At 37.1% G+C, this 13,494-nt stretch overlaps 1 protein-coding gene across 3 annotated transcripts in view; it reads left to right on the plus strand.

Moving 5' to 3' along the window:
• LOC124860451 (protocadherin-1-like) overlaps positions 1-13,494 on the plus strand; it is a 261,838-nt gene that overhangs the window by 177,566 nt on the left and 70,778 nt on the right. Inside the window, exon 5 of one of the 3 annotated variants that reach the window (XM_047353789.1) lies at positions 10,249-13,126. The exons of the other annotated variants lie outside the window; for them this stretch is intronic. Within the exon in view, the coding sequence (XP_047209745.1) occupies positions 10,249-10,307 (59 nt within the window). The 3' untranslated portion in view covers positions 10,308-13,126. Of the gene's footprint in view, positions 1-10,248; positions 13,127-13,494 lie in introns of those variants that run through there. 3 annotated transcript variants of the gene reach the window in all.

The raw sequence follows: 13,494 nt of genomic DNA on the forward strand, positions 1-13,494 counted from the left end.
CGAGTCCAAATTGAGTCTGGAGTCTTTAGAGCTCAAGTCTATATCGAGTGTAAAATATTTGCCTTTGAGACTTATTTATGAATTTAATCTAACGGCCCTTTTCCATTGGCTCTATTTAGGCGGCGCGGCTCCACTCCACTCGGTCTCTCTCTTATTGGCACACAACCTGGCATGGTTCCATTGACCCACTGATAGCTGGAGCTTTGGCTTGAAGCCCCTCCTCCAGCCATCAGTGTACTGCAAATATTATGTGTTATTATGTTATTATGTGACATTGTCACATTAAATGAATCCTCATGAAACAATAGTAGATAATAATAAACAAATTGAAAATAAAAACACTACAGATAATGTTTGCATTATTGTATTTGCGAGAATGTCCTGAAGTTACAATTTTGGGCTTTATGAGGAATAGTTTGTATCAGCCATGGCAATAATGAGGACAAGAATTTTAAATCACAAAACTGTGTGTGTTTGTAAAATTTCCGAACCAAATGTATTGTTTTATGGCGGTATTGTTTTGTGTGTTTTGGGGCAAATTTATGTGTATCTGAACAGCTGATTTTATGTGTGATCAGCTGATGTAGGAACTGATACGGTGGATTAAACATTTAATGGAAGACGTGATTACTAGTGTGATTCTGTAGAAAAGCAAAATGGTATTTGCCTTACTTAACATCTAAAACAGGATATTGTCAATCATTAAAATAGGTTTGCTTTTTCTGCTGTTTGTTTTTTTTTTCCACACCTGTTAAACTTTTACCACATTTTAAATATTTTTAAATACTTTATTTGAGCTCTCAGGTCTATCATCATGCAGATGCCCAAACACCCAAAACAGACTGATATTATTTCCACCTGTATTTTAGAGACAATAACAAAGGGATTGCAATAAATGGTTTAGTTAAAATCCTATTTTCTTTCTGTCAACCTGTTTCAACCTGTTTCATCTTCAGGGTTTTTCTTAGATTCAACTTAAAACATTAGAACAAATGTGACAAGTTACTGGTAATGGACACTTTTGTTAAATTCCCTGTTATGTGTTGACAGAACACTGGTTAATCTCTTGAGTTTAAAAGCCTTTATATACCTAAATTCCTTTTGATGTCATAGATAGGGGCCTAACAAACTAAATTTCTCTGAAATTGGTGAGTTACTGAGAATGAGTGTAAGCCAGCCAAGTTTCTCGGAAAAACTCTGAACAGCCCTTAGAAAGCATGAAGAACTACTGATCAAGGCCATATTAAATGTTACAAAAATAAATTTGCCTCAATTACCGATGCAGCAGGACCTTTGTACACCACTGAAGCCTGTATATTCTGTGTGACTGTCATTAAAGACAGAATCAATAATGTTATCATCCTTAACCGGTCGCCTGACATTATAACCGAATGCTTCTGAAGCTCGCTCACCTCCATGAACGTTAATCAATAAAACTCTGACTCAGTCACTATTTCTCTGAAGTTTCCAGTCTAAAGCATGAGTCATTACACAAACCACCGACACACACAGCAGGATATCTCCTGGCCTCCACACTTTGGCTTACAGTGGAAGCTGAAGAGGAGGTGTTCATTCTAAAAAGACCTGGCTGGCAGGGGTTGACATGGAGACCTTTTTGAAGGCAGCCCTCACAATTATTTTCCATCTCTTCTTCTTTTTATGATACAAAAATACTTTTCAGTTTCCTCTTTAAAAACTGGCAGAGCTGAAAAAGCTCATGGAGATCAGACAGAAAAGTGTGAGCTGCAGCCCCACCATGCTGTCTGTCTGTGAATGAAGTCGGTGTGGTCGCGCCACGCGGCTCGTCTCATTGTCTGGCTTTCCTCATCTTTGCAGTTTAGCCTCGGTGCACATTTACAGACTGTGGCGGTACCAGGGGCGGTGTTGAGTAGGGCAGGTGTATTGTAATAATGACCACACATGGGAGGAAGCTGCTCAATGAACTTTCTGTTTTCTGTTCCTGGTAATTTGACACAGACGCTAGAGATGAATGAGAGGAGTCAGGCAAATGTAGCTGCGTGTCTATGCCTGAATACAGATATTGATCTGAGAAGTACTGATGAATATACTGCTAATATTTGCACTGTCTCTTGAAGAAACAACTTAAAAATAATATGGAAATAAATCATTTAAATTTTTCTTTGTACAGTGAGGAGAACAAGTATTTCATACACTGCAGATTTTGCAGGTTTTCCCACTTGCAGAGTATGTAGAAGTCTTAAATTTTTATCATAGGTACTCTTCACCTTTAAACTGCAAGCTATAAATTTATAAATTTATGTAAGAGATCCATCCATCCATACAGCCATCCCCCCATCCATCTCAAGCCAAGGCATTCTGAGGCCACAAGGCGTATGCACCCCCTACAAGGAGTTCTGTCTATTCCCCAGTTTCGTTACATTTCCAAAAGAGTCCAGAAAGAGATGCCAGAAGACATCATGAAAAGTTGCCTGATCCACGTCAATTGTGAACCCTTTTTGATCTAGAGAAGCAGCAGCTGGGTCATTCTTGATAACTGATTAGCTGTTGTATCTGGGATCTAATTCACTTGGTCATTATCCTTGAATCATTGCCATAGATGAACATTGGAAGGAAGATCAGGGGTGCTCTGCATGTCTGATACAGTACTAAATTGTTTCAGATTTTGTCAAGGTTTTTCTTAATTGTCTGAAAACAATGATGAGAATGGTTAGAGAGATCTTGATCTTGACCGGATACTTCTCTGGGAATCGGGACTGCGGAAAGTGACAAAAGAGGAGATGTGAGCGGAGGTAGAATGATCAGGATTTTTGAGAAGGACAATAATGAGGGGTTACTGCTAGCTGTGGATGATGACACCAGGGAAATAAGCAGAATTTGGGGGTTTGGTCCACGTGTGTGTGGTGGAGAAGGACAGTGGTGAAGCAGGAGATGTCCTAGGATCTTGACCTGAGCGTTGGAGGGCGAAAAGGTTGCACAGAGGAGGGAGAAATGAGGAGCCTTGAGGTTGCCAGCCATGAAGGAGATTGACCAGAAGTTTTTTCTTTGGAGGAATATTGCTTGAGGTTTGAGATCCAAGTAAACTCCAGTATAATCCTGAAATCAGCACAGGGAAACCTTCAACAAGGAACAAGCGAGAGGAAAATGTCAGACTACGCAGACACATAAGGACCACAAGGAGAGTCAAGAAGCTTGGGTTACCACTGGAGGTTAAGTGTCAAGTGTCGATGGACTGCCTCATCACCTCATCTCCTCATTTACTCCTCCAGACAAGCTTGGTCCAGAACAGGTGTGCTGCAGCACACCTGCAGCACCCAGGCATCGAACATTCCCATGCACAGATAGAAGTGTGCCCTCAAGTGGAGAACCTAGGGACTCCAATAAGACTCACACAGAACACAAACCCCCAGATTCCTGATAGATTTCCCTTGTTAGACAAGGACTACGTTGGGTCGCTGGGCAATGAAAAATCTGAGCTCCATTCTCAGGATACTTTGTATTCAACATTTACAATCCCTCTATCTTAGATTATAGAGTATTACAAGATATCTTCATGTACTGTATATAGGCTGATGACATGTAACATTATGTTTATGGGTCACTACATGACCAGAGTCCCTATCTTAGGCCCTGTTTACACAACAACTTTTAGTTGCATTTCTACAGTTCTTTACACAACAAAGGCAGGTTTTCTTAGAAAATTTCACAATATGGCACAATTGGATGTAATGATTTGAACATGTCTTGGTCTCTGTTGTCATACAGATGGGAAAAATTACATTTTGTTTATGGGGAAGCCCTGGCACATGTGCAGTATGACTGAAAGTAGTAGAAATTAATGCGCAGCACCTAACCAACGGTTGCCGGACGGTTTAAAACGGACAGGAGATGAAGACATCATAAATAACAATGGTGGATTGTAGAGCATTTACTTGTGCTGCTGTACAGTTTAAATCTAACAACCATTCTCCAACAATGTACTCATTTCCAACCCTGTTTTGTAAGCAGGTAAGAGTTTGCGCAAGTTGTTGAATTTCAAAGAACATACAGCCAAATAATGCTGTGGTAGGGGAATTACACCATTGTTACGTCTACTGTTGCTATGTGAATTGAGATTGTAATTAATATCGTTTAACGTAGACGTGTTAAGAGAAACAGAAAAAAAAATCAGTTTTAAATGGATCGTTATCATATAAGCAGGGCCTTAAAGTGCTGACAGTGTTCTAGTTACTCTCTCTACCTCAATGTGGTCACAGTTTGTCCAACATGTCAGATTACAATGACAAAAAAATGTATAAAAACTTGAACTTTGCTGGCTGATAATAAATATTAATAAATTAGGGATTGTCCAACTTTATCCATATTAAACTCCATCCATCCATTTATTTTATTTTTTCTAGTTATATCAATTCAAAAGTTGTTACACAACTATTGCTAGTTTAGCCTTAAATAAGACATATTTAGAAAACTTTAATTTCAGGCATCCTAGCTGCTTGTTGTTCCTCTTTTATTTTACATCGTTTTTATTTTTTGTTTTTTTATCAGCATAAGTATGAAGAAAAACATAAAGCAACATTACACTAGCACAAAATGTACACAGAATATGCAGCTTCTGTCATTAGAAAAGAAAAAAGTACCCTATGCTGTCTTAGCATTGGTGTCTTCATCTGTTTTTGATCTCGCTCTCACAGCTCCACCTGCTTTCAAGGAGTCCATCCACTCTGCAGGGAAGAGTTATAATGAACTCTGCTGCCGGTGTGGTTTAGAACAGAAAGATTACATAAGGAAGGCTCCATTTTGTATGTTAAACTCTTTAAACATGGTCTGATAATGACTTCATGTCTTCTGTGAATACCCCAGGGCATAATAAAATAAACCTTAAATCATCTTCCAGTTTTTCCCATCTCCATCTGTAATGTCTGTCTGTCTGGCTGTCTGCTGTTCAGTGATTTAGAAAAAGGGAAATAATTTAAAATGGTAGCCGAGCAATTTAAAGTGATTGGGCCAAAAAAAAAAAAAGAGAAAAAAGAAAAAGAGGAGAACTGAGAGAGAGCAAAACACTTAAGAGAGGAAAATCGACTTTGAAAAATGAGAAAGAGGGAGCGCTGGGTCAGAGCTTCACCAATAAAGTGAAAAGAAAGATAAAAGATTCAGCCTTGGCAAGAGAAACCGAGGCGCTTTCCTGAGAGCTCTTCAGCCCGGTGGACACATCCAGCCTCCCACTCCACTCTCCCACAGCCATTTAACTGATTTAATTCTCCAAAATGGAGTCTCTCTGTCAGTCTGAGCAGCTTTTTTTCTCAGCTGTCACAATCGAGTCTCTTCTTAGCTTCTTCCGCAGTAAATCTGTTTAACAGCAGCACATAAAACCGGCATAAATTCAAAGGATGAGTCGTGTCAAACAGTACAACAAGGACGCTAGAACCTCATAAAGACCGTAGTGTTGTCAAACACAAGGTAATGAGCTAATCCTGACTGATAATCCAATACAGGGAGACGGACTTCATATATGACACAATAAAAGCTTTGGTGTCATCTGTCTTCTGGACCACGTTTAACATGGACGTTTTACTGCTATATTCAGTATAATGTTAACAATGTTTATACTTCCAATAATATTGTACACTTGTTATGAATAGGTTTTAATGGCTAATAGTAATGAGGATTCGCCTTTTTGCACACATGGACAGAGGATCTTTAGTTTAGAAGGGATCTGTAGATACTGTATGTTGATCTACACTGCAAAGTTTAATCAATAACACCTACACTTCCTGAATTTATTCACAATTAGATTTGTTTTTATTAATTTTGTTTTTGGCAGTTATATTTATATATATATCTATATATATATTTTTTTATCTCCAGTTATATTGGAAAAAAAATAAAAATAAATCTTCACTAAAAGCAAAGTGTACCAGAGTCAAACCCTTTGGGACATAGAGTGTCTGTGTGCACAAACTTGGCAATAAAGGGGATTCTGATTCTGATTCTAAATTAGATCATATAAATAAATAATCTTAATTTAACACATACAAAAAAATTTAAATTCGGAATAGGTATCAGCAAAATTAGGCACAATGCAGCATAATCTACACCACTAGATGGTGGCAAAGTGCATCCAATAGAAATCAGTATGTGTAGAAAATGCATCACCAGGCATTAATGATATACACTTTTTTTCTAATTTGTGGTTTGTGGGAAATTGGTGACAATCATCTGCAACAAGACAGGAAACAGAAAAAAAGTATGCCTAGAAAAGTGATATTGGATTTCACCCCATTTACCATTCAGTCAATTCTACAAAATTAACTTACCAATTTCTTAAAACCTTAAATTTTAAACAATTTTAAATCTATGTATGTATCTTTTCTAGTACTGTCAAATAAAATTAAGAACTAATCTCATTCCCAATAAACAAAAGTTTTAGATCTAAGGTCTGTGTTAAAGCTGAATAATTCATGTGAGGCCCCTGTTGGGTTGGGGGCCCTAAGCAGCATCTAAGTTCGCTTCTGTCTACAAGGAGTTAAAGGAATCTAGAGAAATTTTAGGGAGCAAATCGTAGTTCGACAAGAATGGTCTCTTACCCATCAGACAGCACTTCATTAAGAACCATCATTCATTAATAGGTGGATTTCTTTAAGAAACCTTTGGAAAACTCTACAATAGAGTTACATTCATAAACACCACTTCAGACTTTACTGTGCAGAAAAGGAGCCTTGTGTTAACCCTGTTCAGAGGCCACATCCACTTTGTTAACCATAAAGGCATCTTAGATATGCAGCACAACGTTTGGTTTTCAGCAACTATGAGTAATTATAATGAATGATTAATAATCTTAACAAAATATGAATAAAGTTAGATAATTTTCTTTTTAGTCAAACCAACAAATCAGAACACCACCTGATTATCAGGAATCATTAGCAAACAACTTTCGGTCTCTGTCAGGTATTGTTCTATGAATGCCAGCCTAATACGTTATTATAGAATAATAGGTGAATGAGTGCAGTGTCATTTTCAAACAGCAACTACTGCACACATTGACAGAATAAGCACAAACAACTTCTCTTCAGAAAACAAGAGTTTATTAACACAATAGTACAACTTTACAGTCAAAATACATGAGCAAATAAACTGTAATTTCTCCAGGTATCTTGGAAATTTTTCACTTCAGACTCTCTTGTATAGACAAAGAAAAGCAAAAAAATGTTGTCTTATTGACACAATATTCAGTAAATAAAAATTGAAACCTTTGCATTATCTTAATAAAAATATGGTTAAAAAAATCTATACTTCTGGGTCACTCATGGGAGTTTGGTTGTCCTGTCCACATATGTTTTGTAGATCTGGAAAAGGCCTAACACCATGCCAATCAAGGCATTCTGGGAGGATGTCACAAAAGTATATCCAGTCTTTGCATAGCCAAAGTATATTCTTGACAGAGATCCAAATGTCCCCAGCAAAGCTTCATCTACTTCCAAGGTGCATGGGGAGGGACCAATATCTGGTATTGTGAGGACTCAAGCAAGGTCACCTTAACAATGGCCACAAGCTGAAATGGACTGGTCTGCCAATAGAGTTTGTTTTCCAGTTTGTCAAGTGTTGCTGGAAGCCACACATGTCAACATTCCTGACACAAGTCAAGCTTGTTCCAAGTGCCAGCTGAAATCAGTCAGGGCTAGCGTTTGTCATTGATCCTGTTTCTGATGGACATATGTAAAAGTCAACATCACATTGAATTTCCACGAGGATTACACAAGTTTGTTTGTTTGAGCAACCATTGCTTCTTATTAGCAGTACTGAGAAATAAATTAATTACTTTAATATATATTTTGTTACATTTAAAGAAACTTCTGATTTAAAATCTTCCATAGGCTATAGAATCTTTAGTAACAAAGTACTTTGGCGGCTTTCAAATGAGTCCTAATGATTCATCCAAGACCCTCCTTCTGTGCACGTTTAGCCTGTGTCTGATCTGTTCCCTGTAGTCAATCAGAACCTTTAACTGCCTGCCAAACATTAGCAGTCTCATTTCTTATTCTCCCTGTAAATATTAGCCTATGCTAAAATTACACACAGCGTGTGCCTCGGAGCTTCGTGTAACCTGGCTCTGATTCAACACTGTTGTGACCCAGTTCCCAGGATCAATGACATCTGGAAGAGGAGGAAGAAAAGGAGAGAGAGAGGGAGAGAGTAGGAGAGAGGGAAGGTTGATGTCTTACAAACGTGCCTAGTCGGAGGTAACCTCTGGAGCAGGTAGCGTGGAGGAAGAGGTGCTAAATGTGAACGACGTCCAACCGCGGGTTTTCTTTCTTAACAGATGCTGGTGCAATGGAAGGTGGGTATGGAAAGAGTTCTCAAGAGGGGAGAGGTTGGAATGTAAAAGGAGAAGTGAATTAATTTATAGAAGACAAAGACAATAGATTACAGGATGGCTGTAATCCCTGAAAACTGTAGTGTCAGATATGGGTTGTGTGCATTACACATTCCACTTTCCCTCAGTTAAAATGCAGCCTCAATCACGTGTGAGGAAATGCATGGTCACAACAGTCAACAACCCCTGCAGCCTTTCTGTGAGTGTGGGTGTGTGTTTCTTCATGTCTGCAGTGTAGTTTGAGTCATAACTTTAAGGTGATCAATAGCCTTGCAAATCCTAAAACTCACTAACAGGGATTATAAACAAGTTGCAGTGGAGCAACAGCAGAGTTTTCTGATGGCAATGACTGAACTGCTTTGTATCCCTCAAAGACACAAGAGCTCTGGGTGTAGAGTGCATGCCAACTGCATGGAAGTACCTTCAAAAGAAGTAGGAACAAATGTTGGGGGATATATAAATGATATGTATACTTGTGTTAGTGTGCGCAAATGTGTGTATGTGTGTATATGTGTGTGTGTGGTGGGGGGGGGATTATACATTTGAACACTTGTTGGACCCCCTTTAAAGTGGACTATACCATTGCAGAACCTCCCTCTGGTTTCAAACCTACCTCTGTCAACATCACATTGCACGTACAATATAGAGCCTCAATATACAAATTAATGCACCTTTCAGTCTCTGAAAATGCCTTCAGGAAACATACAGGTTTCAGCAATAGTACTGTTTACATTCATAAATTACAGATTACTTTCCTGAATATACAGGTACTTCTATCAAAAAATGCCATTATTTTTTTCCAAAATACAAAGATTATCCTTGAAAAATGTGCAAGTTACTCTGGGAATTAATTTTTTTGGTGGAAATTACAGGTTACTTTGCAGAACTTTAAGTTTACCTTCTGACAAAATTACAGGTTGCCTTCTAGAAATTTCAGATTACTTTCAGGGATTTACAGATTATTTTCCTGGACTTCATATAACTTTTCCAAAGAACTTCTAGGTCGTCTTCTAAAACTTGGACAATTTTACAGGTTACATCTTCCTAAAATGTACAGGGTACTTTGCGGAAATTACAGGTTGTATTCCCACAATTTAAAAGACACCTTACTGTAATTGACAGATTATTTTCTGGAAATCTAGAAGTTATTCTTTAGAATTTACTGTTTTACTTTATGAAGCATATAGGTTATTGTTTTGAAACTACAAGATACCTACTAGAAATGTAAAAGTTTCTTTGCCAATTTATAGCTACTAAATGCTAAAAATGAAAAACTGTTTTACATAATTCCCAAATTAATTTGCACATAATTTTGGTCAGCCATTATAGTCATTAGCATGATGTAGAGCTTTTGAAGTGTTTTTGTTCTCTGCTGTTGATGTTTGTGTAGAGCAGGACATTAGTAGTTAAAGTAGAGAGCAACATCATGCTTTCATTTGCCATCCAGAAATGTAAAATAGTGTCTACTGACTCCATTTTTGTTTTCGAGCTTATTTGCACCATTTTATGTTTTACCACTTAGGTTTCTTTTTTTCTATCACATATCACATTTTTTTTTTCTATCACATATCACATATTTTTTATTTCCCCATACTTCCCATATTTAGCTAGGAATTTTGTGAGTTCATGCACAGTTTAGGTATGTTCTTAAATTTTTCTTCCTAAATATTTCTTAAATGGTCTCTGAGTTTATTCAGAATTACTGACGCTCCGCAAACTGCTGCAAAGTTAAATACAACATTTTTTTCTTCGTTTTAACTTTTTTTTTTTTACAGACAGGTTCTATTGATCGTTTTTTTTTTTTTTTTTTTGTCCTCATTCATGAGAAGTTTTGCATGGAAATGTGTTCTACGTTGCGTTACCAGAGGTGTAAGACGTTCGTATCTATCCTCTTATAGGTGGAGCGTCGTCGAGCACCAGGCCGGAGAGAGGGGCTGGACAAATCAGACTGCCTTAAGACAAAACTAAAGACACAAAGAGCATCTTAAGCCACCATTTTTTTTCTCCTCCAGTTTACAAAAAGAAAAAAGATTAAGTCCTCAAGTTTTTTTTCTCTAGTCTCTGCTGCAGTTCTGAGGATCTTTTTTTCCTGTTCCCTCCTCGCCTGTGGTCGTGAACTGCTTTTTTTAAGCTTCATGTTTCACTTTCTTGGAGCAAATTCCCGAGGAGGAGAATCACATTTCAAAAAAAGGAAATAGATGAAAGCCACTCTTTTTGTAAGAGAAGTTGACCTGTATAACAAGGAATGAATCATCTTTGGTTTTATGGGATCATTTCTTTCCAACTGTGTCCTTCCTTGGTCACTTTTTTTGGAAGTTGAGTTGATTTTTCGGGGGGGGGTTTGGTCTTTGCAGCTCTTTTCTCTTTGTGGATGACACTAAAGCCTAAGTGGACTGATCCCAGTGGATTAAAAAGAAATCCCTTATTTTATAGGCATTCTTTGTTTTTTTTTCTTGTTATTTTTGGAGCTGGTTTGCTCTGTGAACGTTACTTCCACATCATTTTGTTCAGATTCACTTTTCAACTTTATATATATTTTTTTGTTGCCCATGTGCCTGTAGTTGTTAAAAGACAGTCAGGGTTCGGAGGACAGGGTGACTGGCAGATAATCAGCCGACACGCCTTCTTTCACAGTCCAATAAGAACTCTAGCAGGAATTCTTTCTGAAACTACCTGTTTTTGGCCTGCATTGACACTACTGCCATGGGACATTCAGGCACAATTAGATGAACACCTTTAAACACACAGTTGTTCCTAAACATAAATGGAAATCAGATATCACTGTGTGTTTGATATGAAGATTGATCCTGTGTGTGTTGCACCAGGCTTTGCACGAACATTGGAAGATATGGAATCAGAAAATATTGGTAAGAAATCAAAAAACTGATGTGCAAAGGTGCTGCATCCTTTGTAGGGGTTAAACACTCTCATTGTATAGATTTTCAAATAGAAAAAAAACAATAAAGAAAAAATATCTTATATCTAATCTGAACAAACACTGTTTTAGCTCAGTGCTACGAAGTATTTTTCCCACCAAACTGGTGCTAACGGTGGCACTGTAAGACGCTGCTGTCACAGCATCATCTCTTTGCTGGAATAGAGGAAAGAACTGTTTTGGGGCTGGAAGTGGACTCATAGAGACTAGCAACCAATTAAAACGCTGTTTAAAACTTCTGAGTCAGTTTTCTGTTTAGTCTGCCTTATTTAAGACAAAACGCCTGAGCTTCAACATGAGCAAAAAGTGACATGATCTCATTGTCTCATTTCCTTGCTTTGTTTTTAAACAAAACATTGTTTTCTTTTAATGTTATGCATAAAGAACGTAGGTCAAAAATTTATTTATAAACTCAGTTTGCAACTTTGTCTATAAACACTGTTGGCTCTTTAATATCACCAACCAGTGTTTATAACTTCTGCTTAAATTGTGCTTGTAAATCCTGTTTGCAATGTTTCCGAATACAGAGCAAATATCACAAATGACATTTAACATTTAAAGAGCTTTCACGTACAATTGCTGGTTTTAACAGTGCTTATAAGTTAGACTAGCTGTTCAGACATCTGTTTGCAGAAGTAAGAAGACAAATCTAGTAATGTACTGTATGTAGGCAAGCTGTCTCTCTGCACAATGATTCTGTGATTCTTTGCTCTGTTTTTATTAAACCAGTTAAGAACTGGTTCTGGAACCAGCCCTGGTTTAGCACTTAACCACTTTGGTGGAAAAACACAGTAGATGAATAACTCCCTAAGAAAACCCATCAGTCATCAAATGGCAGCTGCTTTGCCTCATATATTCACAAAGATTGAGCTTTAATTGTTAATTTCAAATCTCTAAATTCTCTAAACGTTCTGCACATTCTAATCAATTGCCAAGATAAGGGTCATATACATTGATTTTAGTTACCTGATTTCCTATAATTAGTTGGTTTTTGATCGATCTAGCTTTCGACCCTGTTTTAAAATTGTGTGCTTTTCTTGATAAAAAACTCAAAAATATGAAAACATGTACACATAATTAATGCATTTAATACAACACTAATTTGTGAATTAAAAACAAAGTTTTTTGAATGAATTTCTTTTGTGTGACAATGTACAGTACACTCATCAATCTTGTCCTGTTATTGTCTAAATATGACTGCTACAACATGTATTAAGCCACTCATCTTCATCTCACCTCTCCCTGCTCCTTCCTCCTCTCTGATATATTTTTTTTACAAGTTCATGTAAGATTTAACTGCTGGTGAACTCAACCACTTAGGCAGTTAAACTCCTTATTGACATGTTAATGAAACCCTTAAACTCCAAGCTGTCATTCAGCTGTCCTCTTATCGTGTTTCTTCCAGTGAATTAATCTGTGTAGGAGTTAGTCGGTTTGTACCACAGCTTAGTAACAGACAACTGGTCATTGATCAAAGGCTTGATAATTTATAAGTGCAACAGATTGTTTAGTTTGAATTATACCAGTATGTTTATGGGATATAAAGCTGTAAAATGGTGTGTGAGTTTGAATATTTGTAGTAATTACTGGTTTGCTGTAGGAATCAAACAGAGCAGCTTGGTGTCCCGCTGCCGTTCCTGTGAATGTAATTTGTATCCAGAGGTTTTTATTATAATAAACTAGTGCTGTCACACTCTACAACTGTAAATTGTGTATCTTAGCTTCTCCTTCGTTTTTGCTTTTTGTTAATTATTCTATTGAAACACCAGATTATATTGTTTGCTTTTACTCAAACTGAGTCCACTTTTTACAGAAGATTACAATGAATACCCCCTGAAAGGTTTTGTTATTTTACTAAGCATATGTATTTTGGTATCTTTGACAGTTCATCTGTGCAAAATCTATCTAGATTAGAGAGTCCAATACTCTACACCAGAGTTTACCTAACTGGTTTTCTGTAGAGTTTAAGCCTGATGGTAGAAAGTTGATTTTGCATCTGGTAAACAATTTCTGTATTGATTTTAGATTATTATCCTGTTTATAGATTACCCATTTACAGTTTTTTGACAGAGGCCACAAGATACTTTATGTAAAATCTCCTGTTGTTTCAGACAGTCCATGATGCAGTATCCTTACAATGTTGTATATACACTTCCAGTCAAACGTTTTAAAACACCTTTCTCATTTAATGGTTTTCTTTATGTTTTTG

Source organism: Girardinichthys multiradiatus, chromosome 23 (assembly GCF_021462225.1).
Source record: "Girardinichthys multiradiatus isolate DD_20200921_A chromosome 23, DD_fGirMul_XY1, whole genome shotgun sequence".
Lineage (NCBI taxonomy): Eukaryota > Metazoa > Chordata > Actinopteri > Cyprinodontiformes > Goodeidae > Girardinichthys > Girardinichthys multiradiatus.